Source organism: Leucopleurus acutus (genome assembly GCF_964270905.1).
Source record: "Leucopleurus acutus genome assembly, chromosome: 16".
Taxonomy (NCBI): domain Eukaryota; kingdom Metazoa; phylum Chordata; class Mammalia; order Artiodactyla; family Delphinidae; genus Leucopleurus; species Leucopleurus acutus.
The window spans coordinates 17,361,965-17,389,724 of NC_139158.1; the positions used below are offsets into that span (position 1 = coordinate 17,361,965).

The 27,760-nt window shown below is 53.5% G+C and overlaps 1 protein-coding gene across 1 annotated transcript in view; it reads left to right on the forward strand.

Moving 5' to 3' along the window:
- The window catches only part of GTF3C1 (general transcription factor IIIC subunit 1), a 72,196-nt gene that overhangs the window by 19,552 nt on the left and 24,884 nt on the right, over positions 1-27,760 (forward strand). The window contains exons 7-20 of the mRNA XM_082857238.1: positions 7,396-7,554; positions 9,157-9,272; positions 10,339-10,648; positions 11,427-11,641; positions 14,235-14,371; positions 15,988-16,141; positions 19,057-19,160; positions 20,147-20,331; positions 21,817-22,071; positions 22,338-22,483; positions 23,698-23,795; positions 24,291-24,387; positions 24,506-24,683; positions 27,404-27,545. Of these exons, the coding sequence (XP_082713364.1) occupies positions 7,396-7,554; positions 9,157-9,272; positions 10,339-10,648; positions 11,427-11,641; positions 14,235-14,371; positions 15,988-16,141; positions 19,057-19,160; positions 20,147-20,331; positions 21,817-22,071; positions 22,338-22,483; positions 23,698-23,795; positions 24,291-24,387; positions 24,506-24,683; positions 27,404-27,545 (2,296 nt within the window). The remainder of the gene's footprint in view (positions 1-7,395; positions 7,555-9,156; positions 9,273-10,338; positions 10,649-11,426; positions 11,642-14,234; positions 14,372-15,987; positions 16,142-19,056; positions 19,161-20,146; positions 20,332-21,816; positions 22,072-22,337; positions 22,484-23,697; positions 23,796-24,290; positions 24,388-24,505; positions 24,684-27,403; positions 27,546-27,760) is intronic.

Below are 27,760 nucleotides of genomic sequence, written 5' to 3' on the forward strand. Positions count from 1 at the left end.
CAATGGCGTAAATTCTGGGCCTTGGGTTACTTAACTGGGGTGGAGGCGGCTCTCCTGAGGGGGCACAGGCACCTGGACGTGCCCTTGTGGGAAAAGAGTCCTTTCCTCTGTGTCCCCCCCCAGGAGGCAACACGGGCTCAAGCCTGCTGGCCGCTCCATCGCCCCCCCTGAGCAGGGAGATGGGCCTGCCCGGTCTGTGGGGTGGAAGGAGCGGGCTGGCAACGGCGGGAAGGGCGGTGAGGTCTGGGGCAGAATTCTGGAGAATGAGAGGGGCGCATACTAGTAGATGTGCCTCGGAGGTGAGGGACTGGCGACCTTGTCCTTTGAGAACTTTCTGTGGTATGATCCAGGGATGAGGAGGGGAGGCTCCCCATGCTTGGAAGAGCCCGAAGGCAAGTGCTGGGACCTGTGAGCACAAGGCTGGCCTACAGGTGAGCAGGTATTGGAGGGTGACTGAACCTCTAGACCGAGGCCGTTCCCACAGATTCCTAAACCTGTGTGAGCCCCGTGTGTGCTACTGTCAGGACCCGTGCTGCCTTGCACAGTTAGCCAGAGAGACCTTTGACTCTGATGGCTTGTCTTAGGGAGTGAAAAAGAGGAAGGGGCTAGGGGAGATTCTGCACTTTGTTAGCCATTTTGTGCCTTGCAGATTTGTGGGGTTCTTTGACTCTGATCCCTTTATCACCCCATCTTCTCAGTGCTACTCCTCACTGATAAGCAACTAAAGCACAGATCACTTGCCTAAGGTCACAGAGCTGGGAAGTGCTGGTAGGGGAGTGAGCAGAGAAAAGCGTGGCTTTTGAGTCTGCGGCCTTCAGGCCCCTCTGCGGCCTCCGCCTCCCGAGAGGCTGGCCTGACTGACAGGAAGTGCAAGCAGGGTTGTGGGGGGTGGGCTGAAAGCGAAGGCGAAGGAAGGCGGCCTGGGTGGCGGGGGGCAGGAGACTCCTCCATCAGCCCTTCTTACACGCCCATCGGTAACTTCCCGTCATGCCTGCAGAATGAAAAATAAAACCTCTGCTGGGCTAGAGACCATCTGCAGTCATCTGCAATCTCCGTCCTCATCCTCATTCCCGCCTCTCCCACCAGCACCCCTTCCCAAATGGCCCGTCCTTTTCCACCTCTGTGCCTTTGCTGGTGCCCTTCCGTCCGCCTGGAATGCCTTGTCCTCTTCTGCCAAGACAGTTTCTTCCGGATCCTTGAATATCCCACCCAGATGGCCCCTCCTCTCTCCCTTCCCCTGCGTAGTCTTTTTGTTTGCCAGCTCTGTGGGTTTTCGAAGCAGAGCCCTGAGTGCATTATAGCCGATTTCTCTGTAGCCACCCAGCTGGATAGCGTGCCCTGAGCACTTAACTCGTTCACGCCCTTAGTCCTTACTCCCAGGTTAGTGTAGACACGTTGTAGAATTATCCCGCCTTGTAGACGGGAAGCCTGAGGCTCAGAGGTTCACAGCTTGCTCACGGTAGAGCCGGAGTTCACGCCCAGGCCCGTGTGAAGCCCAGTCACCCTGTCCGAGGCTCCCTGGCCTCTCTCTCAGACACAGCCCTTTGCAGGGGTGGGAACCCTGTCTTGTCCTTCTTTATGTGTTCTAGGCGCACCACAGGATAAATGCTGTGAAATTGAGTGAAAGGCCCCAAGCAGCCTCCCGACATTTTCAACACCGGTGACTCTGTCTGGCGCTTGAGCCGCCAAGCTCTGTTTTTCTGAGGTTGTGGAGATGGTAGCAGTGCTGATAAAGCAGGAGCAAGCGCTGTCCTGAGCGCTCTGAGGAAGAGGCTCTCCTTGTCCCCATGTCATAGCTGAGCAGCCTGAGGAACAGGGCTGCGGGATCACTCAGCCAGCAAGGGGCAGAGGCGGGCTCTCACCAGTTCCATCGCCCTGGGTTTGGGCTGCAGCACCCTCCTCCGTCCTTCTGGGTGCTGCCCTGAATGCTGTCCTTGCATCTCTGGTTAGGCCTCTCTGCCGGTACCCAAGGCAGTCACCTCCTTAGAATGTCCCATGGGCTTGCTTATAGTTTCAGTTTCTCAGACTCTCCAGCCCTGACCAACCCAGCCCCATTCAAGTGTGTGTGTGTGTGTGTGTGTGTGTGTGTGTGTTGGTGGGGTGAAGGGGGTAACACTGAATTTACATAACTTCCGCTTGGCTTGCTAGTAGGACTGTCCCTTTGTCTGTGACCCTTTAAGAGGAAGTCTGTCCTGGGGCTCATCTGTTGCTCTTCTTCCTCCCGGGGTTGATCACAGTTCAGGGTACCCCTCTGCTAGGAGGCCAGATGAGACGTTTCAGTGGGAACGTGAGACACACGGGCTGTTGGTTCTGCGTCACAGCCGCCCTGGCTGTTCCTTTACAAGGAACTTTCTGATAGAAATGTGAGATTCAGGCCCAACCATGTGGCCTAGTGTGGAAGGAAGGCCACTTGCTGGGTCCAAGGCCACTTAGATCACTTGAGCCCTCTGAGCTTCCGTTTCCTTTTCCTTAAAATGGTGATGATAACTTGCAGAATTCACACGATGATTAAGTAAAATCGCCTCTGAAGGGACCTAACACAGCGCCTGGCCCATCCCGGGTACTCAGTACAGCTTCTGTCCTTCCCTTCCTCCTTTTTAGATCTTCAGGATGTCTAAATTAAGGCGCTTTTCATGCTAAGGTGGAGCCCTTCCTGGATCATTGACACACAAGAACCGCGTGGTTCCTTGGTGTAGAAATGCTGGCCTTAGTGCATGCCACATGTTTCTGCGTGTGTAAAATGCCTAAAATTTTGTGTGTTTGAGAGCATGAGGGTGATCTGGCCGGTTGTATTTCTCCTCCCTTTTGTTCCTGGAAAGAAAAGCCCCGCACCCAGGGGTCAGTGGCCGACATCACCGGGACCGCGATTCCTCCAGGGCGGTTGCAGGTAACCGAGGGGGCAGCTCAAATGGAGTGACAGGCCACGTTCACCTGCGTGAGTCTGCCGACCAGTCTCACTCGAGCCCCTTCTGCTTTGACTTCAGCTGCCCTGTGCTCTAGGACAATATCCTTAAAAATAGCAGGTATGAGGGACTTAACTCCCTGGTGGTCCAGTGGTTAAGACTCCCTGCTCCCACTGCAGGGGGCCCGGGTTTGATCCCTGGTTGGGGAACTAAGATCCTGCAAGCTGCGTAGCACAGCCAGAAACAAAAAGGCAAGTACAAGCTGAAGGGATTTTAATAAAAACAGAAATTCGGAGTCTGGAAAAAACTCTGGAACTATGGGAAATGCATAAAGATCTGGTGAAACGAGTTCCAGGTGGTCCCTTGGATCGTGAAGCTCAGACTGCACTGTGCCCCATCCTGTACCTGCTTTTTCTCCTGCGTCTCTCCCCCAGCCCCACGAGGCTGACATTCTCATCAGCCCTGGTTTGCGGGTGAGTCGGTGGAGGCGGAGGGAGGTCGACCAGCTTGCCCAGGTTCCTACACCGGCTCAGGCAGAAGAGTCCAGATTCTTAACTACTGCGCGGGCTCGCTCTCTCTCACTCAAGGTTTTCCAAAGGAAAGATGCAAATGACATGGCCTGAGGAAAGGGAGACGTTGCCGCCATCAGTGTGTTGGGTGAATGCCCAGGGCTTACCTCTCTGACGGATACAGAAACAAGTGCAGTTGGGATTCAGGGCAGAGGAATCAGCTGTGCCCAAGGACAGGCAGAGCTGCAGACCCTGTGGCCGCAAGCCTCTCTAGGCGCCATCTGGATAAGTCATGGCAGCCTCCTTCTCAGCCCAGCCTTAGATGCTGGAGCCCACCCCTTGCGATGCGTTGGGGCTCGCCCTCCCCCCACTGGGTCGCATGCTCCTTGTTGGTCGTGGGGCTCACGGTTCCCAGTGTAGTCGCAGGGAGCAGCCTGGTCCTCCTGCGCCACCCTCTGCCTCCCCCAGCCAGCGGCCTGCCTGCCTGGGCGCTTTCCTGAGCCCCATGCTCAGAACCAGAGCAGGGGAGAGTTCCCACGGGACCCAGGAGCCAGGTCACCCCGACCGTGGGCCAGCTGTGGGGCTTTCCTACCTGGCAGGAAGGGACCAACCATCTTGAGTTCAGCTCCTGTTTGTCATGCCTTTGCACGGTGCTAGGTGCCGGTGATGCCATTAAGAGCAACTGCTATGTTAGTTGAGAGTCAGACAGCCTGGGTCACACCCTAGCTCCGCCACTTCACAGCTCCGTCGCTTTGAGCAAGTCGCTTAACTTTTCTGTGCCTCAGCTTCTGCGTCTGTACAGCGCAGCTTACAGGGGCCTGCCCGCCTCAGATCATGAGATTTGACGGGTTAATTTATGTAACGCTCACAACACAGTGCCTGGTCCATGACTCCACGCCAGCCTCTGTACAGACGTCATCTCGGGTCTCGCTGACACTAACCCGTGAGGGAGAGAACATCATCATCGCATTTCACTGAGTGGGGAACAGAGAGCTACAAGTCATTGCCCCAGAGTTACAGAGCTGAGGTTGAAAGCCACATGCCTGACCCGGGAGCCCGTTTACCCCCACTCTCCTCTGAGCATCCTTCCGTCCTGGCTGTCAGCAGACGGTGCAGCTGTGCCATGAGGAGAAGGCTCTGACGGGATGCAGGTGAGAACAGCACTGCCTGGGCATGAGGAGCAGCAGGCTGATGGCTGAGGGCGTTTGCCTTTGTTGCCGTAGCGTCCGTGAGCGTACTGGTAGTGTTTTTCCTCTTCCACTTGGCTTACTTTGAGGACTGTTCTGTGTATCTTTACTTGGCTAATTAGCCCGTTAAGGAAGGTATAAAAGTGTGGGAAAGAATCACAGTGGGCTCTTGCCTGAGAGCCAGTCCGTCGGCCTCCATAAAAGCTGCATTGTGTCGCCCCTCACGCGGCTGGCCCCTGCCCCGGGTCACCGCTGTTCTCGGTCACATGGGCATCTTTGAATTAGGGGCCGTATGTCATCAAAGGTTTAGGGCTTGGGCTTCGAGGCTGGACTGCCCAGTAAATCCCAGCTCCTCACTTGCTAAGGGATGGGAGTTTGGGCAGATCCCTTCGCTCCGCACGTTCTCAGGTATGAAACGGGGATGGTAGCCCACCTCCTACGGCTGTGATGAGGGCTAACCCGTGTAACCCGCCAGGAGAGCTTAGATCAGCGTCAGGGACCTGGCAGGCGTCCTAGTGGTGGTGGTGGTTTTATTGTTAGGAGAGGAGGTCGCTCTGTGAGTACCAGCTTAGGGGTGAGAGGGGGGCTGAGGGGCTTGGGAGTAGCTCAAGGTAGAGGACAGAGAGGAAGACCAGGTGGCGAGTGGCTTGGCGGCCAGTGTCCTGCCCACGTGCTGGGGGTGCTGGCCACGGAGAACCCAGTCCCGGGCCTGGAGCCTTGAAATGGTTCTCACCCATTCAGATGGCCCAGGAGTCCCCTCGTACTCGGGTCTTCCCTCTTGGGAGGGAGAGGCCGGGGCAGGCACCGGGAGCGAAGCGCAAAGCTTTGGAAGTAGGAAGGGAGGACCTGGCAGGCGCAGAGGGAGCCAGAGGCAGGGAGTCGGGCTTCATGTTTCTTCTCATGAAAAGTCGAGAACTGGGGGATTTTCTCTCACTGGCGGGAGTGGAGGGGAATCAGCGGGTGCCCGAGCCCTGCGGACCTTTGGCCCCAGGCCAGCCCTCCCGGAGGGTTCTGGTTGGTCAGCCTCTGCGGACCCGACTCTGAGGGTCAAGTCTCTGATATCAGGCCCCTGAGATGCTTTATTGCTTGTGAACTTCACTTGCAAACCACGTGCTGTGTCCCCCACCTACAGAGAATCCCCTGCCCGAGTTGGGGTGATGGGACTTGATCTGCTCAGACTTCAGTCTGCTGCCCTGATGTGGGTGTTCCACACACCTTCACAGCAGGGCCCTCAGTGGCACAGCTCCTGCTTAGGAGGCACTGGGTTGCAGAGACCAGCTTTTCTGCCACTGCTCCTTGCCCTGGTACCCGAGGATTCTGCACCTTGGTGTGCTGATGGACGCTGGTGGAGAAGCTGCTGATGGCCCTGCTGTAACAATTACTACAAATACAGTGACTTAACACAACACAAACTCGTTATTTTATCATTCTGAAGGTTGGAAGTCTGTCATTGGACTAAAATCGAGGTTTCGGCAGGGCTCTGCTCCTTCTGGAGGCTCTAGGAGAGGATCCGTTTCCTAGCCTTTTCCAGTTTCTAGACTCTGCTTGCATTCCTTGACTCATGGTCCCTTCCATCTTCAAAGCCAGCAGCGAAGCGTCTTCCAGTCTCTCACTCTGATCCTCCTGCCTCCCTCTTACAAGGACTCTGTGATGTTATACTGGTCCCAGCCAGATATTTCAGGATAATCTCAAAATCCTTGACCACCAGCACCACGACAAAAAAGCCTTAACTTAAATCATGCCTGCAAGTCCCTTTCGCCACGGCAGGTAACATATTCATAGGTTCCAGGGATGAAAGCGTGGACATGCTTGAGGGGCTGCTGTTCTGCCTCCCGGCTGTCAGTATCACAGGACACCATCTCTTCCGTATCAGAGACCTGGCACCTGCCTGAGTCACTTAGCCCCTGTCACAGGCTGCTGGGAGTTTGGGCAAGTTAGTTAACGCGTCTGTACCTCAGTTTCTTCATCTGTTTGCCTCCTAGGGTTGTCGGGATCAAAGGAGTTAGCACACGTAGTGTCGAGATGCTTTTCCTTTTCCTTGTACCTCTCGTGTTACAGCCATAGGCGTGAGCTTGTTATTTTCCCCACACGGTGCTTCCGCAGGTTGAGAGTACCGGTGCCTTTTGATTGTCTGAAGGCAGGCGCTTGCCTGCAGAGTGTGCTGACTTGTCCGTGTCCTGCCCCTTAGTCCTGGTTGTTGTTTATATTCACAGAAGCTGGGTCTATAAGGAGCTCTGGGTGGACCTTTACTATTGGCAGTTTTGCCTCCTTTTGAGTCATTTCTTGGGGTAAATTCCTACCCTTGGAATCATGGAGTTAAAGACCTCTCGAAATGCTCTGGAAAGGTCATAGAACTTGTTCACACTGCTGCCATACCTTAGTGGCAACGGGCATTGGCTTAAAAGGGAGAAGATGGTATTCATCCTTTCAGCGATACCACCCGTGTGCCTGCTGTGTGCCAAGCACTATTCAGGGGAGCGGGGGGCGGTGATGGGAAAAGACAAGCACATTTCCTGTAGTCATGGAGCTTGTCTGAAGCAGAGCCTGCCGTTTATTTAACAGGCCCCTCATCATTCCTTTCATTTGCATTTCTTTGTTCACTCATAATATGGTTTTTGTTTTTAAGGCAATTTTATGGCATCAGTGTTCAGGTCTCGTGCCCCGAGGTGTGCAGTGTTAAACGTTCCCAGCTCAGATGCCCTGTGCGGCCTTTCTCGGGGCCTCCGGGTCTGCTGAAGCCGCCTCCCCCAGGGCCGCCCTGATTTGTCATCATGGAACCGTGTGCCTTGTTCCCAGGGACCGACGTCATGGTGCGCTGCCTGAGGCTGCTGAAGGAGTTCAAGCGGAAGGTCGAAGACCAGGATGACGACGAGGACGAGGAGGCCATCTCCAAGGCCGTGCCACCGGTGGACATCGTGTACGAGCGGGACATGCTCACACAGACCTACGAACTCAGTAAGTCCCGTTCTCCTACCTGCATTTACACAGGGTCCCCGAGCTTTGAGTTGAGGTGTGTTTTGGTCACGTGTTGAAAGAGGGCCCTGCTGTCGAGAATGTCATGCAGCGGGAAGCCCCCTGGTCCCCTTGAGAGTTTAGGCTTTGGGGTCAGACTTGAGTCTGAGTCCTTGCTCTGCCCCTTGTGCGCCAGCTGAAGACTTTAGCAAGGTCTCCGAGCCTCAGTTCCCTCTTTAAAATGGGGATATCTCCCCTAGCACGTAAGAGGACTGAATAAGTAGGATTAAAACATCTGGTGTAGTGCCTGGTACGTAGAACGCACTAAAAAAATTACCTACTGATATTACTACTCAAAGATTTGAGTCACCTACCAACTTCTACAGCTGGTCTGGAATCATTGCAGCCTGAGGAGTGTTGTGATGAAGGGGGAAGAAACATGTCTCTGTCCATTCCTCCCCCTTCCCCTAAATCCCCTAAAATCTATGTAAGACAGCAGTGACCCAGTGCCATAGATGGTGTGGCCGCAGGTCGCTGTGGAGCGGAGGATGTCTAGAGCAGAAGGGGAGGGGCTGCAGGAGATCTGGTTCAGCCAGCAGGTACGAAAGCACCTGGCGAATCAGCACAGCCTTCAGGGAAGGCTGTTTCCATCAACTCTTCAACATCTCTCAGGATCTGTTCCTCAGAACACAGTTTGAGAAATGCTGTCCTTAACCCTTTCGTCCCCGCTTTTAGCATGTTACTAGTTTAACATAGGAACACATTCTAGTCACCTCTTTCAATTCTGCTGTTTATTTTTATGCATGGACAATACAGCAAAACTGCCTTTATCCAGATCGGTTTTGCCTGGCGGCCTCAAGTGTATGCCACATCAGGAAGTAAAGGAGAAGCTCTTTCTGAACGGTCCAAGAGTGTTGCCCCGAAGTCTGCCCTGTAGTATTTTACTGGAGGGACTCCCGCCCACCGCCACCCCACCAGGCTCCTTCCTGGAGTTCCCAACCCCTGAGTAGTCGAGTACATTTGAAAGGGCTCATTGGAGGAAGATACAGTAATAGCCCGGCGTGTAGCAGGGCAGGAGCTGACACACCAGACAGAGCAAGTAATAGAGCACAGTTGCCTATCGGTCATTTATTACGGGGCCAAATAGCATTATTTCCTTCTGCGGCCCCTGCTGGCCGGCAGCTGTTACGGGATAAGGCAATAATCGGTGTCCGTAGTGCCTCCGAGTCTACCGAGAAGGACGGGAAGATGTTCTTCCTTAAACATTCCTTCGGTGCTTCTTAAAAGGCTCAGTTGAATTTCGCTGAGAAAGTTCGCTCATGTGGAAGCACACTTCCTGCTGCAGGATAAAACAGCGTCCCTGGAACTCGGTGGATCAGGCGTCGGTTGCTTTGGCGTGGAAGAGTCAGATAGCAAGCGCTTGAAAATGAGCAATGAGTCGAGTGGTCAGAGTCTTGGGAGGGGGAGGGGGAGGGGGAGGGGGAGGAGGCAGGTGTCTCACTGTGTGTGTCGGTTTCCCTGCATTGAAATGTCTGGGAACGGACCTGACCTGTGCAGAACGGCTCCGTGGTGGAGGCTGGGGTTCAGGTGTATTGTTTCACACAGTTGAGCGTCGAGGCACGAAAGGCATTTCCCAAGCTGAAATCCGAGTGGCTATGAACGTGGGAAAACTGGAAGCCAGAATGCTGTGCCGTCTCCTTCAGAGATTCAAAGTGGTCAAGGTAACAGCGTGAGTTCATTGTCTTCGCATGTGCACACAGCGTGGTTCTGAGGGGCTGTCTCGGACGTCGGGAGCCCAGGTCGGCCTTCCGTCTCGGCTGCCAGGGAGGGCGGGAGTGCTGAACGCAGCCCACAAGTGTGCCCCACCCCACCCCCACCGTGGATTTTGTTGGGTTTCGCTTTTTGAAAATTGAATGAGTTGTCAGCATTGAAAAGTCAGCAGGAGATGCTGCTGCCCAGGGAGCAGGCCCCCAACTCCCGCGTGGGGCGTCAGCTGAGGTGGCGCCTCCGACGGCGCCCAGAGACAAAGCGGGCACCCCCAGGCCTCAGTCCCAGCCCGGCCCTCCTTCTCACTTACGTTCCTTGCCTGGGTCCTGGGGACGCCGAGTCGGCCAGCTGTGTCTGGTGTCCCCTTTCGGGACCCAGACCTGCTATCTCAGCCCGTTGTGCTTCGCTCCCTTCTTGCCAACTTCTTGGCCATTTTGCTGGAAAGCAGTGTTACAGTTGAGCTAATGATTGTGCAGCACTTAGCACTGTCCTTGGCGTGTGGTTGGTACATGGGAGGTGTTACTCCTTCTGCCATTAAGGGCAGAAAGTCCCTTTCCCCTGTTGTAGGAGACAAAGGGGAGCGGCTGAGTGACGGCTTCAGCACCACGCCCCACGGCAGTGGCCGAATGGAGCTGGTGACCTCAAGGCCCCGACTCCGAGTCTGTGACGACAGTTAGGAACCGTCGAGTTCTGCTCATTGAGCGTCTCTCTTAGGCCTCGTCCTGTGCCAGGCCCCGGGGGTTTGCGGAAGGCCAGGTTAGGGCCCTGCCCAGCGGGGAGCTCACAGTCTCCTAGAGCAGACACACAGTCAGGATTGCTTCCTGTGGAAGCAGAACTTGAGGGATGGCAAGACGGGAGGACCCACGAGGGGCTGAGCTGGGGCCCAGGCATGAGGTGTGGAGGAGACGTGGGGGAACGTGGGAATGACAAGGAAATAGACACCGCAGAAGCCCGGTCACCCGAACGCCTGGGTGTCCCGGCGTCCTCTGCAGTGTCTCACACACATCTCATCCCCTCCAGGGCTTCATGGAGGACGAAGGACGGCAGCGAACCACCAAGTACATCTCCTGCGTGTTTGCGGAGGAGAGCGACCTGAGCCGGCAGTACGAGAGGGAGAAGGCGCGGAGCGAGCTGCTGACCACCGTGAGCCTGGCCTCGGTGCAGGAAGAGTCCCTGCTGCCCGAGGCCGAGGACGCGTTCCTCTCCGAGTCGGACAGCGAGGAGGAGGGCAGCGGCGGCAGGAGGAGAGGCAGAGGATCACAGCGGGACTCGAGGTCCTTCTCGAACGGCAGTCTCAGGACTCAGCCTCACCACTCCACCTCGACCAAGGGTAGGGACGTGCTCGGGGCGGGGGGTAGGGGGCTGGGCAGGGGGGTGCGCGCCCTCAGTCTGAGCCGCTGCCTATCCCTCCTGGCTCTGGGGACGTTCAGTCCAGCAGACACCTGAGGATGGCCTTGGTGCTGCCCTAACGAGGGACCTCTTGGTGTCACGTGCATCACGTAATCGTAAGCTTAGGAGATGCGTGTGTGGTCTGTCTCCAGGCTGCTGGCAAGTCATTTCTCCTCGGCAGATGTTTCGTTTGTTTTGCTTTTATTTGGTTGTGCTGGGGCTCCTTTTAGTTGCGGCTCGTGGGCTCCTTGGTCGTGGCATGCATGTGGGATCTAGTTCCCTGACCGGGGATCGAACCTGGGCCCCCTGCATTGGGAGCGCAGAGTCTTACCCACTGCCCCAGCAGGGAAGTCCCCTTGGCACATGTTTTGTTTGTTATGTTTTGACTATTAAAGGGATGGAATTCCCTAAACTTCCTCTATCCCTTTCCCTCCAACAATCTGTGTAAGAAGCCCTTGGGGTTTTAGTTTAGTTATGGAAGACTTTTCTTAAAACACGTGGAGGGTGGTGCTGGTGACAGATTTGCACATCGGGGGTCGGGGTCGGTGTCAGGAGGGTGCGGCTCGCTGCTTGCTGGTCCACTTCCCTCGTCTTAAACTGACCACATGGACTCCTTTGGCCTGTGCGGCTCTGGTCCGGCAGCTGAGCAGAAGTGCCCCTCTCGCTTTCCCCCTGCTGTGGCCGCGGTTCATCCATTCTACGCCTGTCCTCCACTGCAGGGGGGTGGAAAGTCATCAGCCTTCACCCATTGAAGAAGCATCCGTCTTCCTCCCTGGGAGCTGCTGAGAGAGCCTCCCAGAGCTCTTTCAGGGGGGACAACCTCCTGGACACCAGCAGCTCCTCAGACCCCAGCGTGTCCTTGGGCTCCCACTGCATGGAGAGTCACAGCGGCGACATAGCCGTGATAGAAGAGGTCAGGCTTGAAAACCCAAAGGTGAGTGCCCACGGGGGAGGGCGTTTCCTCTAGGAAGGAGCCTGTGGCAGGTGGAGGTCAGCCTTGGCTTTTCTGTGCTTAAGAATCACAGCAACAACAACAACAAAATCAATAATAGTAAAAGTGCCACACGCTCAGGCCGTGTAGGTGGGGGGGGCCTCTGCGGTAGGAACGCAATGCGTGTTGACACACCACCTTCACGCAGCCCACCTTAGCAGAAATCACCTGCATATTATTTACAGGGTTTTAAAATTTCCAACAACGTACTCTTTGTACTGAAATTTATTTTGAAGGAAAAATGTGTATGGCTACTTTAAATCAGTGGTTCTCACTCTGGCCCGATTTTGCCCCCCGGGAGACATTTGGCAATGTCTGGAGATGTTTTTCCTTGTCACATCGGGGAGAGGGTGCTAATGGCATCTCGTAGGCAGAGGCCAGGGATGCTGTTAAATGTCCTAGACTATGCAGGGTAAACCACAGCAGAGTTATCCAGCCCGAAGTGTCAGCAGTGCTGAGGTTGAAAAACCCTGCTTTAGATGAAAAGCCAATATCATTTGCATAAAAAGAAGGTGATCGTAAAATAGATCTGATAAAAACAAAACTTCCTTAGTCCATTCTGGTCAGACAGTGTTCTACTTTCACACTGTTAAAGACAGTAGAATCAAACCAATACTTTTTCCTCAGTGTAATTAGAAGGATTAAAAGGCAGTTGACACAGGAATGCCTTTGTCATTATGTGATTCCGTTCACTCAGTGCTGTCCTTGGTCACTGGAAGGTGCCTCAGATATGGCCAGTGGTGCCTCAGTTGCCCAGCACAGAACAGACTTGGGATCGGGGTGGCCTTTGATGCTGTTGCTGCTGTTTGGTTCCGGCTTCACGGCAACCCTGTAAGATGAAAGCCAGCTGTGGTCAGGAGGAGGCGAGCAGAGCCTCTGGGGACTGAGGGACTTGCCTGCTCAGTTAATGACAAAATGGAGAGTGGAACCCGTGGGTGTGGAGTTCCCACCCTGCCCTGCTTCTCTGTTTCCGGTGTGGAAGCCTGAGCTTGGGTTCTATCCCTACAGCAGGAGTGATGGAGCATGGGGTGGGGGAGATTTTCTGTGGAATTTTCTAGAACCTTCTAGCTGTATCCTATCACTGGATGCCATGACTCTTTATCAAGTCATGATTGGTCTTGTCTCCACCTGAAGCACCTGCCGGCAGGTGGATCCCAGCAAGTTCCTGAAGGTTTCCCTGCCATCCTGGCCCTGCCACCTGCTTTGCACCTCCTCATCAGGCCCACGTGTCCCCAGCAACACACTCCCTCCAGGCCCTGCCAGTCCTGCTGCTAGCTTCCTAGCTCAGCTCTTCCTAGCTCAGCTCTTTCTCTTCCTCTTAGAAATCTGTCCCCAGAGTAATGGCAGAACCTTGTCCTTCTTTTGGCTCACTTGCTGAGAAGAGGGGCGTGAACTGTCCTGTCTGGAGGTCCCTTGGTGAAGCGTGGAAAGCAGGCAGATTTTCTCACGTGGTTCTCCTCCAAAATGTTTGCTTTGAAACGCAAGAGAGAACCAAAGTCTTTCTGCCACTCTTGGGCCCCTTGGATCTGTGACTCTTTCGCCCCTCGAGCCCTGCCCCCTTCAGGAAAGAACCGAGCCTCTTCCAGAGCACCGGTGCCAGCAGGGAAGTGATGGGACCCTGGCCCAAGGCACCTCCTCAGGCGTGTTCTCATTCTCTGGAAGCGCTTCTCCAAGCAGGAGGGCATCCAGCAAAACTGGCCATGGGACCGCCAAGTGGCACTGAATTATGCTGAGTGATCGGCCAGGAGTGTGTTAGGGTTGGGCTTTCCTTTCCCTTCAGGGTGCACATTTGGGCTTCAGCATCTTTGATCCAAAGGCAGATGGAACAGGTTCAGATTCTAAGTTCCTGGAAGCTAAAAGGAACCACAGAGAGAGGAGAGGGCGTCGCAGCAGGGGTGGGGGAGGGCACCCGTCCGCTCTCCTCTCCGTCATTCACTCGCCACTCATCCTGATCCATCGGAAGCCTGCCTCTGCATCTTCCTTATGTTCCCAGAGAGGCTGCCCGTGGCTTCCCTGAGGCAGAGGCAGAAGCGCGTCCTGGCGCACGTTCACGCCCCGGGACCCGCTATGGTGGTTTCGCCTCACTGAGCCCTGGTTTCCTCTTGCGTAAAATGGGGACCATAACAATGAGGCGGTTGAGAGTTCTGGATGAAGAAGCCCCATAGGGTGATGGCAGGGGGTCGGCCCTCCGTCTGTGCATTTCCTCCCTTCCACTGCGGAAGAACCAGGGAAAGACTGAGTGGATGCGGTCCCCTTCCCCGGGAAGGGCTGGAGTACCTGCCTCTGCTTTCTGTGCTGAAACCAGCTGATCTTCATAAAGTTCTGGGATCCTCTGCTGGCAGATGTCTGTGCCGTTACAAAGCACTGAAATAGTGGGGTAGTGGGATCCTATGGGGGCAGTAATCCTCTTGACTTTCCTTCTTGAAATATGGCGTAGAAATTCTGTAAAGAGGGAAAGCGTACCGGCAGGAGTGGTGCCTGGCCCCCAAACCTTGCTGAGTCCATAGTTTTCTCATGCTTTTGGTCCCTGTTCTAGGAGAGTGGCAGTTCCCAGAAGACTGGGAAGCACGGCCCAGGCCAAGACAAACACCATGAGACTTACCGACTGCTGAAACGCAGGAATCTGATCATAGAGGCTGTCACCAACCTCCGCTTAATCGAGAGCTTATTCACGTAAGGAGTAGTCTGTCTGTCTGTCTTGCATTCGTAGTAAATCCCACATCAGTCAGTCATCACCATCCGCAGAAATGACACAGAGGCATTTGCGTCTCTCTTCTGCTATATAGATTCTCATAGGAGCCCTTTGTGGTAGAAAGGATTTGCAGTCTGTGTGGTTTGAAAAGTGTAGACATGCAGGAATATACATACACTTGACAGGGAGAGAATGACGGAGCAGGAAGGTCACGCGGAAAGTGCATCTGCCTTGTTCCTTCCTTAGGAATTTGGTGCTCAGGAAGGGGTGAGAGGAAACGGAGGCAGCTAATAGCATCAGCTTAGAAACATTGTTATTAGTTCTCCAGGGAGCCTTTTGTTCAAACGAAATCTTTTATGAAAACAAAAACAAAAGGGACTGTGAATCTGTCCAACAGAGTGAAGTAAGTCAGAAAAACAAATACCGTATGCTAACACATATATGGAATAAAAAAAAAAATGGTTCTGAAGAACCTAGGGGCAGGACAGGATAAAGAGGAAGACATAGAATAAAGAGGAAGACATGGACTTGAGGACATGGGGTGGGAGGGCGGAGCTGGAGCGAAGTGAGAGTAGCATGTGAGAGCAGCATGGACTTATATACACTACCGAATGTAAAATAGTTGGCTGGCGGGAAGCAGCCGCATAGCACAGGGAGATCGGCTCAGTGCTTTGCGATGACCTAGAGGGGTGGGATAAGGAAGATGGGCGGGAGGCTCAAGAGGGAGAGGATATGGGGACACGTGTGTGCATATGGCTGATTCGCTTTGTTGTGCAACAGAAGCTAACACGGTGTTGTGAAGCAGTTATACTCCAATAAAGATCTATTAAAAAAAAAAGGGACACATGTGGAGCTTCTGTGTCCAGGGTGCAGTGGAGGCTCTGCTCCCTGGTTTGGTCCTTCTAACCCACTGTTACCACCACGTCCTGGGAGGCATCCTTGGGCTTCTGGGCAGCCAAGGTCAAAGCCATTCGATTGGAGGGAGCCTTACCCTTGAGTCAAGGATGTGAGTTCTCTAACTAGGGGATGGGGAGACCGCCTGTGGGTACTGCTGCCTGGGTCTCCTCTTCTGTGCAGGTGAGATGGAGCTAGGTGCTCCTAATATCCCTTCTGGACCTGCCATTCTATGAGTAGTGATACAGAAACATCACCATAGTGACTCAGTAACATCTAGAGAGAAGATACGTGAGGAGAGGAGTCAGAAGAGCTTCAGATCTGAGGGTGTCAACGTTGGTAAACTGGAACATTCCTTAGCTGGATGTTGAATTAGAATGGAGATTCAGTGAAGACAGATTTCCATCCCGGAGCTCAGTTTCTCCACCATCGTTGTCTTGAATCATGTAATCTCTTTAGTTCCTGGTGAAAGGCTCGGAACGTGAAGCTGCTGTGAATGGTGGCTTGTCTTTGGCTAACTCATTTATCACAAAGAGAGATGATCTTTGCCATCTTAAGAGGTCATCCTTTCAGTGGTGAAACACCCTTTAATTCTCCCCTACTTTCCGCTGGATCCCATTAGGCAGGTGTGGGTTGCCTGGGTTTAGAAAGGCCTTCCATGTTGAGACTGGGAATATTAACGGCTTATTTTGTGACGCTGCAGGATTCAGAAGATGATCATGGATCAGGAGAAGCAAGAAGGTGTGTCCACCAAGTGTTGCAAGAAGTCCATCGTTCGCTTGGTGCGGAACCTGTCCGAGGAAGGCCTTCTGAGGCTGTATCGGACGACAGTCATTCAAGACGGCATCAAGAAGAAGGTAACCACACAGACCACTGCGCGTGCTGGGTGTTTTCTTACCCAGTTTCCCACATCCTTGTCCCTCGGTTGTTCCTTTGTTGCCGATAGTTCGGAATTTCCCATTATGCCTCCTCACTGGGGCAACAGGGATTATCTCCACTTCCTGTGGAAGCTGGAAGCAGAAAAGAGGAATAACCTGCTTGGATTGTAGAGCAGCCTGTGCAGCCCAAGGCAGGTGTCCTGCCCCACAGCCAGCCTTGAAGGAGAGGATGGTAATGGAGGCATATCCAGGTTCAGCTAACTAGCACTGGGAGAAATTAAGCAACATTTAGAAGGTGGAAAATTTAGGGCTTTCCCTGGTGGCACAGTGGTTAAGAATCCGCCTGCCAATGCAGGGGACACGGGTTGGAGCCCTGGTCCGGGAAGATCCCACATGCCACAGAGTAGCTAAGCCTGTGTGCCACAACTGCTGAGCCTGTGCTCTTAGAGTCCATGAGCCACAACTACTGAAGCCCATGCGCCAGAGCCTGTGCTCTGCAACAAGAGAAGCCACCGCAATGAGAAGCCCATGCACCACAACAAAGAGTAGCCCCCGCTCACCAAAACTAGAGAAAGCTTGAGCACAGCAACGAAGACCCAATGCGGCCAAAAATAAATAAATTAAGGTGGAAATTTTAGACTAAGCAGCAAAAACATTAGCCACAGAAATCTGCAGAAACATATCCCAGAGGAAATGATGTCAGCGATTCAATTAGCATGCATTGCCGGGTCGTCCAATGAGGACAGTGGATCTCTTCTTTCCCAATGTATCTGTTTCTGTAAAGTTTAAAGTTTGGGGCCATTCCCATAGCAACTGCAGCTCAGTGGCTTTGCACATATTCTAAGGCATAAATTTTTCAGGGTCAGAGTCATTTGAGATACCCGGCTGGGCGTTGGGACCAAAGGGAATGGTGCTACGGAATAGGCATTTGTAATTTCCTGCCCTTTTTTCTGACTACGTTTTAAATCTCTGCCTTAAGAAAGCTCTGCTTTGATGTTTTCTTTTCTTAATAAGGTGGCAAGGTCATTTCTGGTCTTTTTTACTTTATCTTATTCTTTTGAGACCTTTGAAATTTGAGAAACATAGAGCAGTACTAGAAAATGACTTAAAAAACTCTGTTTCTGCCATCCCAAGTTGGGCAGCTCATCAGTTGTTATATCTGCTGTGGGTCCCCTTGACATCACCCCTCTCCCTTCCCCAGGCTGCCTGCCTCTCGTCCCCCTGAGCGTGGCAGGAGGTCCTGGTGCTGACCTCTCTCGCTGGGGGACAACAGCCCATCCGGTCAGCAGCAATGCCTCTGATTTCTGTTGGTCTTCACAGAGCAGGTCTTTCCGACGTGCAGCCTCCTCAGGCAGTAACTGAGAGCAGGGAAATGAAATCTCCCCCAGCCTAGGAGTGGAGAGAGACTGTGTTTATGTGGACATATGGACATCTGCCGTGTCCCCCATGCCTTTTTGTTTTTGTTTTTGCGGTACGCGGGCCTCTCACTGCTGTGGCCTCTCCCGTTGCGGAGCACAGGCTCCGGATGCGCAGGCCCAGCAGTCATGGCTCACGGGCCCAGCCGCTCCGCGGCATGTGGGATCTTCCCGGACCAGGGCACAAACCCATGTCCCCTGCATCGGCAGGCGGACTCTCAACCACTGCGCCACGAGGGAAGCGCCCCCCCCCCCCCATGCCTATTTGGTCGCCTATCCATCGGTGGTACCAGAGGGAGTGGGCAAGAGGTGGGGATGAGGAGTGAGTGTCCCAGGTGAACACTGAGGATCGATCAGTGTCCGGTACTGGGGGCCTCTTGCCAGAGGGTTACCACTGTCATCGCCCATTTGCCAGCTGGAAGGGCCGCCATATTGTACATCTGCCTCCAGAGTAAGCTTCAGTTTCTCTGGCACCCAGAGCGTGCGCTGCTGGCTGGCTCCCGCCAATCTGCTGGAGCCATGCTGGCTGGAGCTGCTGTGTCCGGCACCCGCCTTTTGCCGTTGCTCCTGCGTCCTGCCCTGTCCATCGGACTCTTGGGAAGTTGGCCCAGCCGTTTGGCTGCGGGAAGTGGGGAACTAGGAATGCTTTGTATTTGCTCCTGGCTTATAGATTCTCTGAGGTGTTGCCTAACTGTAGCTCATTTGAACCTCACAAAACCACGAAAACAGTTGGCGGGGCAGCGGGGAAGGGTCTCCATTTCCCGAGTGAGGAGCAGAAGAGATGGAGCCTCGTGTGGCCTTTGGAGTCGCTGTCCAGCCATGGCCACCTGTCCCCCGTGACCCACCCTCTTCAGGCCATTTTGGGCATGAAGCCTGCTGGCCAGAGTTACTTGTTTAGAAAACCTTACCTTGCTGTCTCCTGGGGCCCAGGCCTCACACTCCCATCTGCTGCTCAGCACCTTGGAACAGCTAAAACAAAGAAGGCAGCCCTAGATCCTCTGACACCTTGTTTAGAGGCACAGCTGGCAGGAGTCCCCCGATAGCACTCTCAGCAAGGGGGGATTAATGAAAGCCGCTTACCTCTTCCAGATGGAAGCCCTCGGGATTCCCGAGCAGCTGTGGGAAATGCTCAGCTAGCAGGACGGGGTGTCGGGAGCAGCCCCCCAGGTAGCAGCCGGGACCAGTGGGCCATGACAGCCCAGCTGGGGGGCTGCAGGGCAGACCGCTGGATTTCCAGGGCAGGATTCCTAACCGGTCAGAGCGGCACGTTACGGATGGCGGCGCTTCCTGGCTTGGGCACTTGATGCCAGCAACTGTAAGGGCACACTGTGTAGCGTTTTACTTCCCGTTTCATCACTGCCTTTTGGAAATGTCAGTGACAGCAGGTATAACCAGGGCTCCACCAGGGAACCGAGTTGTGGAACTAAGTCTCCCCTGGCACCTCCGCAGCCCTTTGGGACCCCCGACCTCTCTCCATAGGTGGATCTGGTGGTGCACCCATCCATGGACCAGAACGACCCTCTGGTGAGAAGCGCCATTGAGCAGGTCCGTTTCCGGATGTCCAACTCCAGCACGGCCAGCAGGCAAGTGGCGGCTCCCGCGGGACCCACAGTGTGTCCCAACCTGAAGCAGTTTCCACAGAAGCCCTTTATTCATACTTTTGTGAGATCAGTGAAGCCACTGGTTTGGGGTTTATGGTTCATGATCCCCTAGCCTCAAAAAGGATCAATTTCTGGATTCTTCAAGAGGAAAAAAATCCTAACATTCTTCTTTTTTTTTCTTTTTCTTTTTTTAATTTTTATTTTATATTGGGGCATAGTTGATTAACAATATTGTTACTTTCAGGTGTACGGTAAAGTGATTCAGTTATACATATATGTGTGTGTGTGTATGTGTATATATATATATATATATATATATAAAGTTATACACGTATTTATCCTTGTTCAAATTCTTTTCCCATTTGGGCTGTTAGAGAATAATGAGCAGAGTTCCCCTCTGCTGACATTCTTAATTCTATGCTCTCTAATAGCGTGTGGACAGAGTGCTCCAAGTCATAGGCCCTATGACATGTGAGACTTGCATAGTTTATAATATAGCTCAGAACAATTGTGGTTGCCTTTCTGAGGTCTTCTCTCATTTTGTTCATAAACCACCTAATGGACTGGCAGAAAGCTCGGTGGGAGAACGTTCTCAGTTGGGTTTAAGTTAGAGGTGGCGCCTGGGCTCGCAGATGTTGGTTTGTGTGGCCTGCCATGCCTTGGCCACAGGGGCTTTGAATCAGTTACCAATTAATTTCATGTCAAATTCCTGATTTCTGGCATCGATGAGTGTCAGCGGCCCCAGCACATTGGGCAGCCCTTCTCATGAGGTAGCAGCTGCCCCGTAGGTGGGGGTCCACTGTCCAGGTCACCCCCAAATGTCCAGTGCCCCGACACATTTTATCCATTTACATCACCTGTTTGGCCCCTACAGGCAGTTGATTTGAAACCCCAGGGCCAAATTCTTGAGGACAGACCCTGTCCTTTCTCAGCCCTTGGTTTTCTAACATCTTATATTTGGACTTCAGGGTTAAAGCGCCCCAGCCTCCAGCGCCTCAAGGGGAAGCTGAAGAAGAAAGTCAAGGAAAAGGGGGCCCAAGAGGGTCAGGAGACTCTCAGCTGAATGCTTCCTCTAAAGTAGAAAGTGGACGGGTGAAGAAGACTGATGAGAAAATGGGCATAACCCAGCTGAAAAACTATCACCCTGTTGTAGGTAAAAAGCAGCTTCTTGTCAGGGTCTGTTTGTGTTTCATGTGGTCTTCTGAGTCACTTGGTGTTGCACATCCGAGCCCTGGGCTGCAGGCAGAGAGTCAGGTCTGAATCAACAGCTGGGGTCGTGGGGGGCTGGTCACGTGCCAGCATCAGTTTTCCTGTCTGTAAAATGGGAGTGATTCTTGCCCGGAGTTCCTCACAAGGCTGTTGTGAGGCCCAGGTGAAATTATGCCAAGTCCCAACCTGAGGAATTGTTCACGAAGACTAACTCTTTCTGCTGAGTACCCTTGGGCTGGAACATTCTGTAAACCGCAGAAAATCTCTGCCTTTTCTGAGCCCACAAGCCTCTGGTAGTTACAGCCACTGATGGGTTTGAGCATTCATCTAATTTTCTGGGATGCAGATCTCAAACAGGGCTGTCTCCCCTCACCCCACACCAAGCTGCTCTGACGTCAGCTTGTGCTGGGCCGGTGCCCACGGCCGGGCCTTCGTAGCTGGGGTGTAGTTGTAGTCTCTGGTCACAGCATGCAGCTGGAGGAGGAGGACAATGGTGACGGCTCACAGACTTCTGTCAGGCAGAAACGTCCTGGTGGGGGACCCGGCAACCCGGGGATTCTGAGCAGGAGAGGTCATTTGTGTGACTTCCCTTGCTGAGGGCTCCGGGCACAGGGACTTGGCCCAGACTCTTAAGGTGTCACAGTTAGAAAGTACAGATGGAGGGAGAAACCTGCGCACGAGGCGGCGCAGCGGAGCAGCACGTGCACCTGAGTGGACAAGAGGCAGCCGGGAGCTCTGCGCGGTCCAGGCCTGACGGCAGAGGAGGGGCCCTGCAGTCCCTTGTCCTCGCCACCCTGTTCCTATGCCTCCCTTGGCTCTCACCTGTCTCCTCTCGCTGGGCAAAGTCGAGGAGCACTTTGTGTCAAAGAAATAAGCTGTTTAGAAGAACCTCGATTCTGGGATGTTTTGCACAGTCCCCATCAGCCTCAGGTCCTCTTGCTGGGGTCTGTCGTGGTGGCCCCCTGCCCTTTTACACTCCGGCTCACCTGCGCACTCCTCCTTCCTTGCTCCACCCCGTCACTCGGGCCAACCGGCCCTTCCTCGATTGTGCCAGGCACACCCCCGTCTCAGGCTTCTTGCATTCGCCCTGGGGGGCATGTCGCCCAGGTGTCTGCATGGTCCGCTGCCTCACCAACTCGAGGATGTCCCTTAAGGCCTCTCCCCAGTGAGACCTTCCAGGCCTCTGTAGAATTATAGCCCTCCTCTGCCTTCCTTGCTTTATTTTCTGCATCAGCTATTTCCATCTGATGTACTATCTTAGGTAGTTTGTTACTGTCTGCCCTTTCCCGCTAGAAAGTAAGTCCCGTGAGGGTGAACACATTTGCCGTCTCCCTGGCCCCTGGGATACAGTGGCACTCAATAGTTTTTGAATGAATTGAACTCAGTTGAATCTGGGGTTTTCAAGCGTCGCCCTCCTTTCTTGCCCCAGTTCCTGGCCTTGGCCGTTCTCTAGGGTTTCTGCCCAAGATGCCTCGCCTGCGGGTGATCCACATGTTTCTGTGGTATCTGATCTATGGGCACCCTGCCAAGGACACGGTGGAGAAGCCGGGCTGCAGCAGCGAAAGGAGGACGGGGGCCCCATCCTCCTCCGGGAGCAACTTGGAGGCCTCCTTGGATGCCCCACCCCAGGACACCCAGGATGGAGCCACCCGGGAGGGTGAAGTGGAGCTCTCCACGGAGACCGGTGAGATGCCCTGGGCAGGCAGGCCCCAGTGGGGTCCAGAGGGGAGTCATGGTGGTTCCTTGTCCTTATGACCTGAACCGGCTGAGTCCCCTATTGCCCTGATCCAAACAAAGACATCATCCAAGCGTCCTGAGCCTCCGGGCTTCCTGCCTGACGAGGAGGGTGTTGCCCTAATTCGTGGTGAGAGGGAACCAAGACCTACTGGGAGGCGACACCAGCATCATGACCGGGACCCTGTCTCAGGGCTGACCCCTGTTTTCTCCCAGTGTACGTGGATGAAGCCTCGTGGACGCGCTACATCCCTCCCGTCCCAGTCCACAAGGACTTTGGCTTCGGCTGGGCTCTGGTCAGTGACATTCTTCTCTGCCTGCCCCTCTCCATCTTCACCCAGATTGTGCAAGTCAGCTACAAGGTACTGATGACTCCCAGGCTTTCTCAGGGGCTGGTCCCTCAGCTCCATACCAGAGGGCCTACACTCACCTGTCAAGAGAAAATGCTTGCAGTTGCCTGGCTGGCTGGCTGGCTGGGTGGCTCGATAGGTAGATAGGTAGGTAGGTAGGTAGGTAGATAGAGAGAGAGAGAGAGGCTAGATAGATAGATAGATAGGCTCGCTAGATAGATAGATAGAGAGATAGGTAGATAGATAGATAGATAGATAGATATACAGACAAAGAAAGAAAGAAAGGCAGACAGAATAGATTGGGTGGATGGATGGATAGATGGTGAGTCAAGTGAAATATTTCAAAGACTTGTTCTTCTGGATCAGTCAAAAGACAGACAATTATGGTATAGCAATAAAATATATTTTTACAAATTTGGTAAATACAGAAAAAGGAAGAAATAGAAATTACCATAGAAGTGCTATAGCTTCATCACTCAGAGGTGTCACTGCTAGTGTCTTTGGTGCATTTTCTTCTAGTCTTTTTCTTCCTGTGCCGTGTTTGTATGTAATGCATGTGTATATATGTGAGGTCTTCCTTTTTAAAAAAAACTGAATTGAGACCATACTGTATTTACTCTTTTATGATCTGTTCTTTCCGCTGAACAATGTATTGTATTTTCCACATCGTTGCTTTCCCTTGATATTAAGTAAATCCGTAGTGTTCCTTCTTATGCACGTACCCTAATGTATTTAACCAATACTCTTATTTTTGGACATTTAAGCTCCAGTTTCTTGGTGGTGTAAGTGACATGTTGATGAATACTTTTTGTTAGATGTATTTGTGGGCAGCTCCAAAATTTTTCGTCTTGGGTTAAGGATAGAAGTGGAATCACTGGCTTTAAAGGCAATAAGCATCCTTCATCCTTTTTAAATTATTTAAATATGAATAAATATATTCCCCTATTGTCCCCCAGAAATGTTTTAGTACTTTGCATGCCCACCAGCAGTGAATGAGGCCACCTGTTTACTGTACCCAGCAGTGTGGCAGATGGGTTGGGGGGAGGGGCGTCAGGACTGAGAAATGTGGGGGGTTTGGAGTGACAGGCAAGAGGGGGCTCTGTTCCCGTGGGACGGATGGCCAGATTCAGCGAGACCACAGCCTGGAAAGTAGTGGTGTTTTTTTCACAATTCTTGCAATTCACCCTGTCCTTGAGGGTGAGCTGAGCCTGAAAATCACCTCTCAGGTGGACAACCTCGAGGAGTTTCTGAACGACCCTCTGAAGAAGCACACGCTGATCCGCTTTCTCCCCAGGCCCATCCGGCAACAGCTTCTGTACAAGAGGTGAGGTCCCTGAAGCCGACTCGGGGCGGCCGAGGGTCCTGGTAGGCCCCTTGGAGTTACGCTTCTGAGTAATCGTTGACCAGGAAGAGGAAGGGTTTCTGCCTGCCAGGTTGTAGCGACCCAAGGTCATTAATTCAGCCACCTGTGCCTTCTACGTAAAGCACAGAGGCAAATGCAGTGTGGGCTGGGACGTTTCAGTACTTGCTTTCAGGGTTCTTTTAAAGTAAAATCTGCCGATAAAGACTGCAGGTAATGAGGTGGGTCTTTCCTTCTGTTACTTTTACTTTCGAACTCAAGCCCCCCAAGTAGGATCAATGCCCCGTTGCCCTGGTTGGTGTTGGGATGAGGGTTCTGGGTCTCAGCACAGTTCAGGCCCGAGGCCCGTCCTCAAGGTCCCACAGGTCGAAGAGAGGAGAAGAAGCAAGTCACATCCCTCACCCCCGTGCAGACCCCCTGACGGCAGCTGAGAACCCGCCACCCCCCTCTGTTTTCCAGACGTTACATTTTCTCGGTGGTGGAGAACCTTCAGAAGCTGTGCTACATGGGGCTGCTCCAGTTCGGGCCCACAGAGAAGTTTCAGGATAAAGATCAGGTAACAGCCTCCAGGCCCAGAGGAAGGTGGTCCTGACGGCTAAGCGCAGTTTCCAGACACCTCACCCGGTGCTGAGGCTGAGGCTCTCCCCTCACCCCATCCGGTGTCTCCCTCGTAGGTCTTTATCTTCTTGAAGAAGAACGTGGTCATCGTGGACACCACCACCTGCGACCCCCATTACAACCTGGCCCACAGCAGCCGGCCCTTCGAGAGGCGTCTCTACGTCCTGAACTCAATGCAGGACGTGGAGAACTATTGGTTCGATCTGCAGTGCGTCTGCCTCAACACCCCGCTAGGTACCATCCATCTTTACTGGGCTCACCGTTTTCCCTCCTTTCTGTGGGATAGCGGGAGTTAGAGCTAGAAGAGACTGGAAGCCGCCTGCTGGTTTTCCGACTGTCCCCCAGAGGCCTGGAGTGTCCTGGAAGCTCCCTTAGAAAGGGCAGCGGTGGGCCTTACCTGGGAGGGCCACTAGCCCTCCACCCCATTGAGCCCACGCAGCTTCGCTTTTGTCTTTATTCTTTTGCTCCTTCAGTAGGTGTTTATTGAACACCTTGTGTGTGTCTTTTCCTGCGCCCGATCACACAGCAACAGGACTTGTGCTGTCTTGGCGAAGACACAGCACACAGAGATCCAGAGTGTGATAGGAGCTGGGAAGGAAACACACCGGGTGATGAATCGAGGGTGTTTTACTGGGCTGGTCAGGAGCAGCCTTTCTGAGGAGGAGACTTTGAGCTGAGTTCTAAAGGGTGAGGCCGAGCCCGCCGTGACCAGAGCTGACGAGGAGCATCCCAGGCAGGTGCAACGGCCCCGAGTGTTGATGGAGAAACGGAAGAGGCCGGTGTGCGTGGGAGGGGAGTGGCAGCTGATGAGATGGAGAAGCAGGCAGGAAGCAGACTCTGGGGCCTTGCAGGACACGGGGAGAGTTTAGGTTTGTTCTAAGAGCAGTGAGAAGCCATTGGAGGTTGTAAGCCAAGATCTCAGGTCTTTCAGACTTGCCCTGGCTGCTGTGTGGAGAACAGACTGAGAGGCACCAGAGTGGAAGCAGGGAGACCAGCTAGGGGCTGTGATTCAGGTCCAGGAGAGGTCCGCTGGTGATAGTGAAGGACAGAGGACAGGCTGGGAGGTCTTTAGGAGGAGGGACTGACCAGACTGTCCAGTGGGTCAGATGACTTGGGCTTTGAGTTAAGCCTTGGCTTGTTTTTTCTTCTCTCTCTGGAACATCCCGACCTATGTTCACCTTGCAGATGGCCACTCCTACTTCAAGCATTCTCTCTCCGAGAAAGCCTTTCCAGCATCTTTACTGTCATCTGATGTCATTCTGGGAATTCCTTGAGTACAGGGAATTTGGCTTGTATCCCCAGCGTGTCTCAGAGTGCCTGGTACATAGGTGACATCCTGTAAATGTTTGTGCAATGAATGGAGGGTTTGTAGAAGGCGTTAGAACCTCCAGTCTGTGCTCTTTCTTCTAAGCCAGTTTTCATCAGTTCCATTCTTGCCACCTGCCCCAGGAGGAAAAGGACGCCACATTGCATCTGCACCCGGGAGAGGACTCCCCCTCTTCCTTCTGTCACAGAGCTGGAAGATCAAGGTTACACTTTGATTTTTGCGAAGCAGGGGCCACATGTTTATTGGGTAGAACTGTTTAATGCCCGTACGCTAATGAGCACTCGTAGAGGTACTTGAATGGGTCCAGACAAATTTTAGAAACAGTGCTTTGTAGAATCCTCTGGCATCAGCAGTGAGCTAGGCTTTTACCAGGGCAGATTTTAAAGTGCCCTAACTCCCCTGCATTTTATACCTAGATAGAAATTTGCAAACCAGTATGTTATTTGCACCAGAGTTTTTCAGGCTTGACCACTGGTGAATTTCCATCCCTTCCCATGTTCGTGAGCCGAAATGTTGGGGGGCTTATTGAGTCCGTTAATCAGGCATTGATTGTCCCTTCATTCAACAGACATTTGAGGGGGTTCTGCCCCATCAATAATGAGACGTGAGGATCCTTTAAAGTGAGGCTCCCAGAGCATGAGTGCACACAGGCAGCACCTGGGGAACCCACTGAAATGCGGATTACTGGGCGCGGTCCAGGCATTTGGATTCAGCAGCCCTGGGGAGGGCCTGAATCTGCGTCTCCCACAGGCAGCTCGGTGGTGGTGCAAGGTGAAGCATCGCCTGAAGTCCTCTTAGGTTCAAGGTCCATTCAAATGCATGACCTTGGGTGAGCTCTTTGTACCCTCCTGAGCCTCCGTTTCTTCATTTCTAATCTGGGAGCACCACCACTGCCTTGTGGGGCTGAGGTGAAGCTTGAACCAGACATCTCACGTAAAGCTGCAGCTGGGAGGTGCAGGGCATGGACTCTCCCCACCGACCATGTTATGAGAGGCTCTTCGGTAGTCTGCAAATTACCATAGCCTTCCCTGGCCCGACACAAGCAACAGTTTTTTTGTTTGTTTTGTTTTTGTCAAGCAACGGTTTTAATCGTATTTTATATTTCCTTGCAAGAGATGCTTTATTGTGGAATCACTGAATGTAATTTCCCAACTAAATTAATGCACCTCTCGGGCACTCAGGAAACGTCTGGCTGTTCCTGGAGCCCAGTGCGCCCAGGGAGACTGTGACGCTGCCTCACACTGTCTAGATCCCCACCAGCCCGACCCTGGCAGCCACCAGCGTGTGCAGCCGTTTTCACTCGTCACTTCCTCTGTGCGACACACAACTCCCCGGGGCATCCCCCTGGAAGGAAGAAGGCGTGGGCTTTCTCTGGTTGCCTGCTCGCCTTGCGCCTGAATAGAGTACAGGCTGCACGCAGACCCTGTTCTCAGGTTCACGACCAGCTTTAACTCTCTGCCTTCTGCATTTTGTGCAAGGAGGTCCACCAGTTTCAGACCTTCTCCCCTGGTGGGGAGCCTGGTCACAGAAAGGGAATCCAGTCTTCTCTTGCCACCCCGCGGCAGGCCGTGGCCAGCAGACCGCGGCAGGAAGGTGTCCTCAGCGGGGCTTGTGTCTGGTTTCCTAGGCGTGGTGCGCTGCCCGCGCATCCGGAAGAACAGCGGCCCAGATCAGGGCAGCGATGAGGAGGGCAGTCTGCAGAAGGAGCAGGAGAGCGCCATGGACAAGCACACCCTGGAGCGCAAGTGTGCCATGATGGAGTACACCGCGTGCGTCCCCGCCCCGCCCCGCCCCCACACGCAGAGCCGCGGGGGTCCTGGTCCTGCAGACTCTGGCCCGCCCCCCATCGGGCTTCCCCGTTAGGCCCGAAAGCCTGAGTCTCTGGTGCCAAGGCTGCAAGTTGGTGGCCGTGGGTGCAGAAATTGGGAATTTTACATAACAGTCTGGGTTTCTGACAAGCCCTTTACTTCCACCTGCCAGGTGT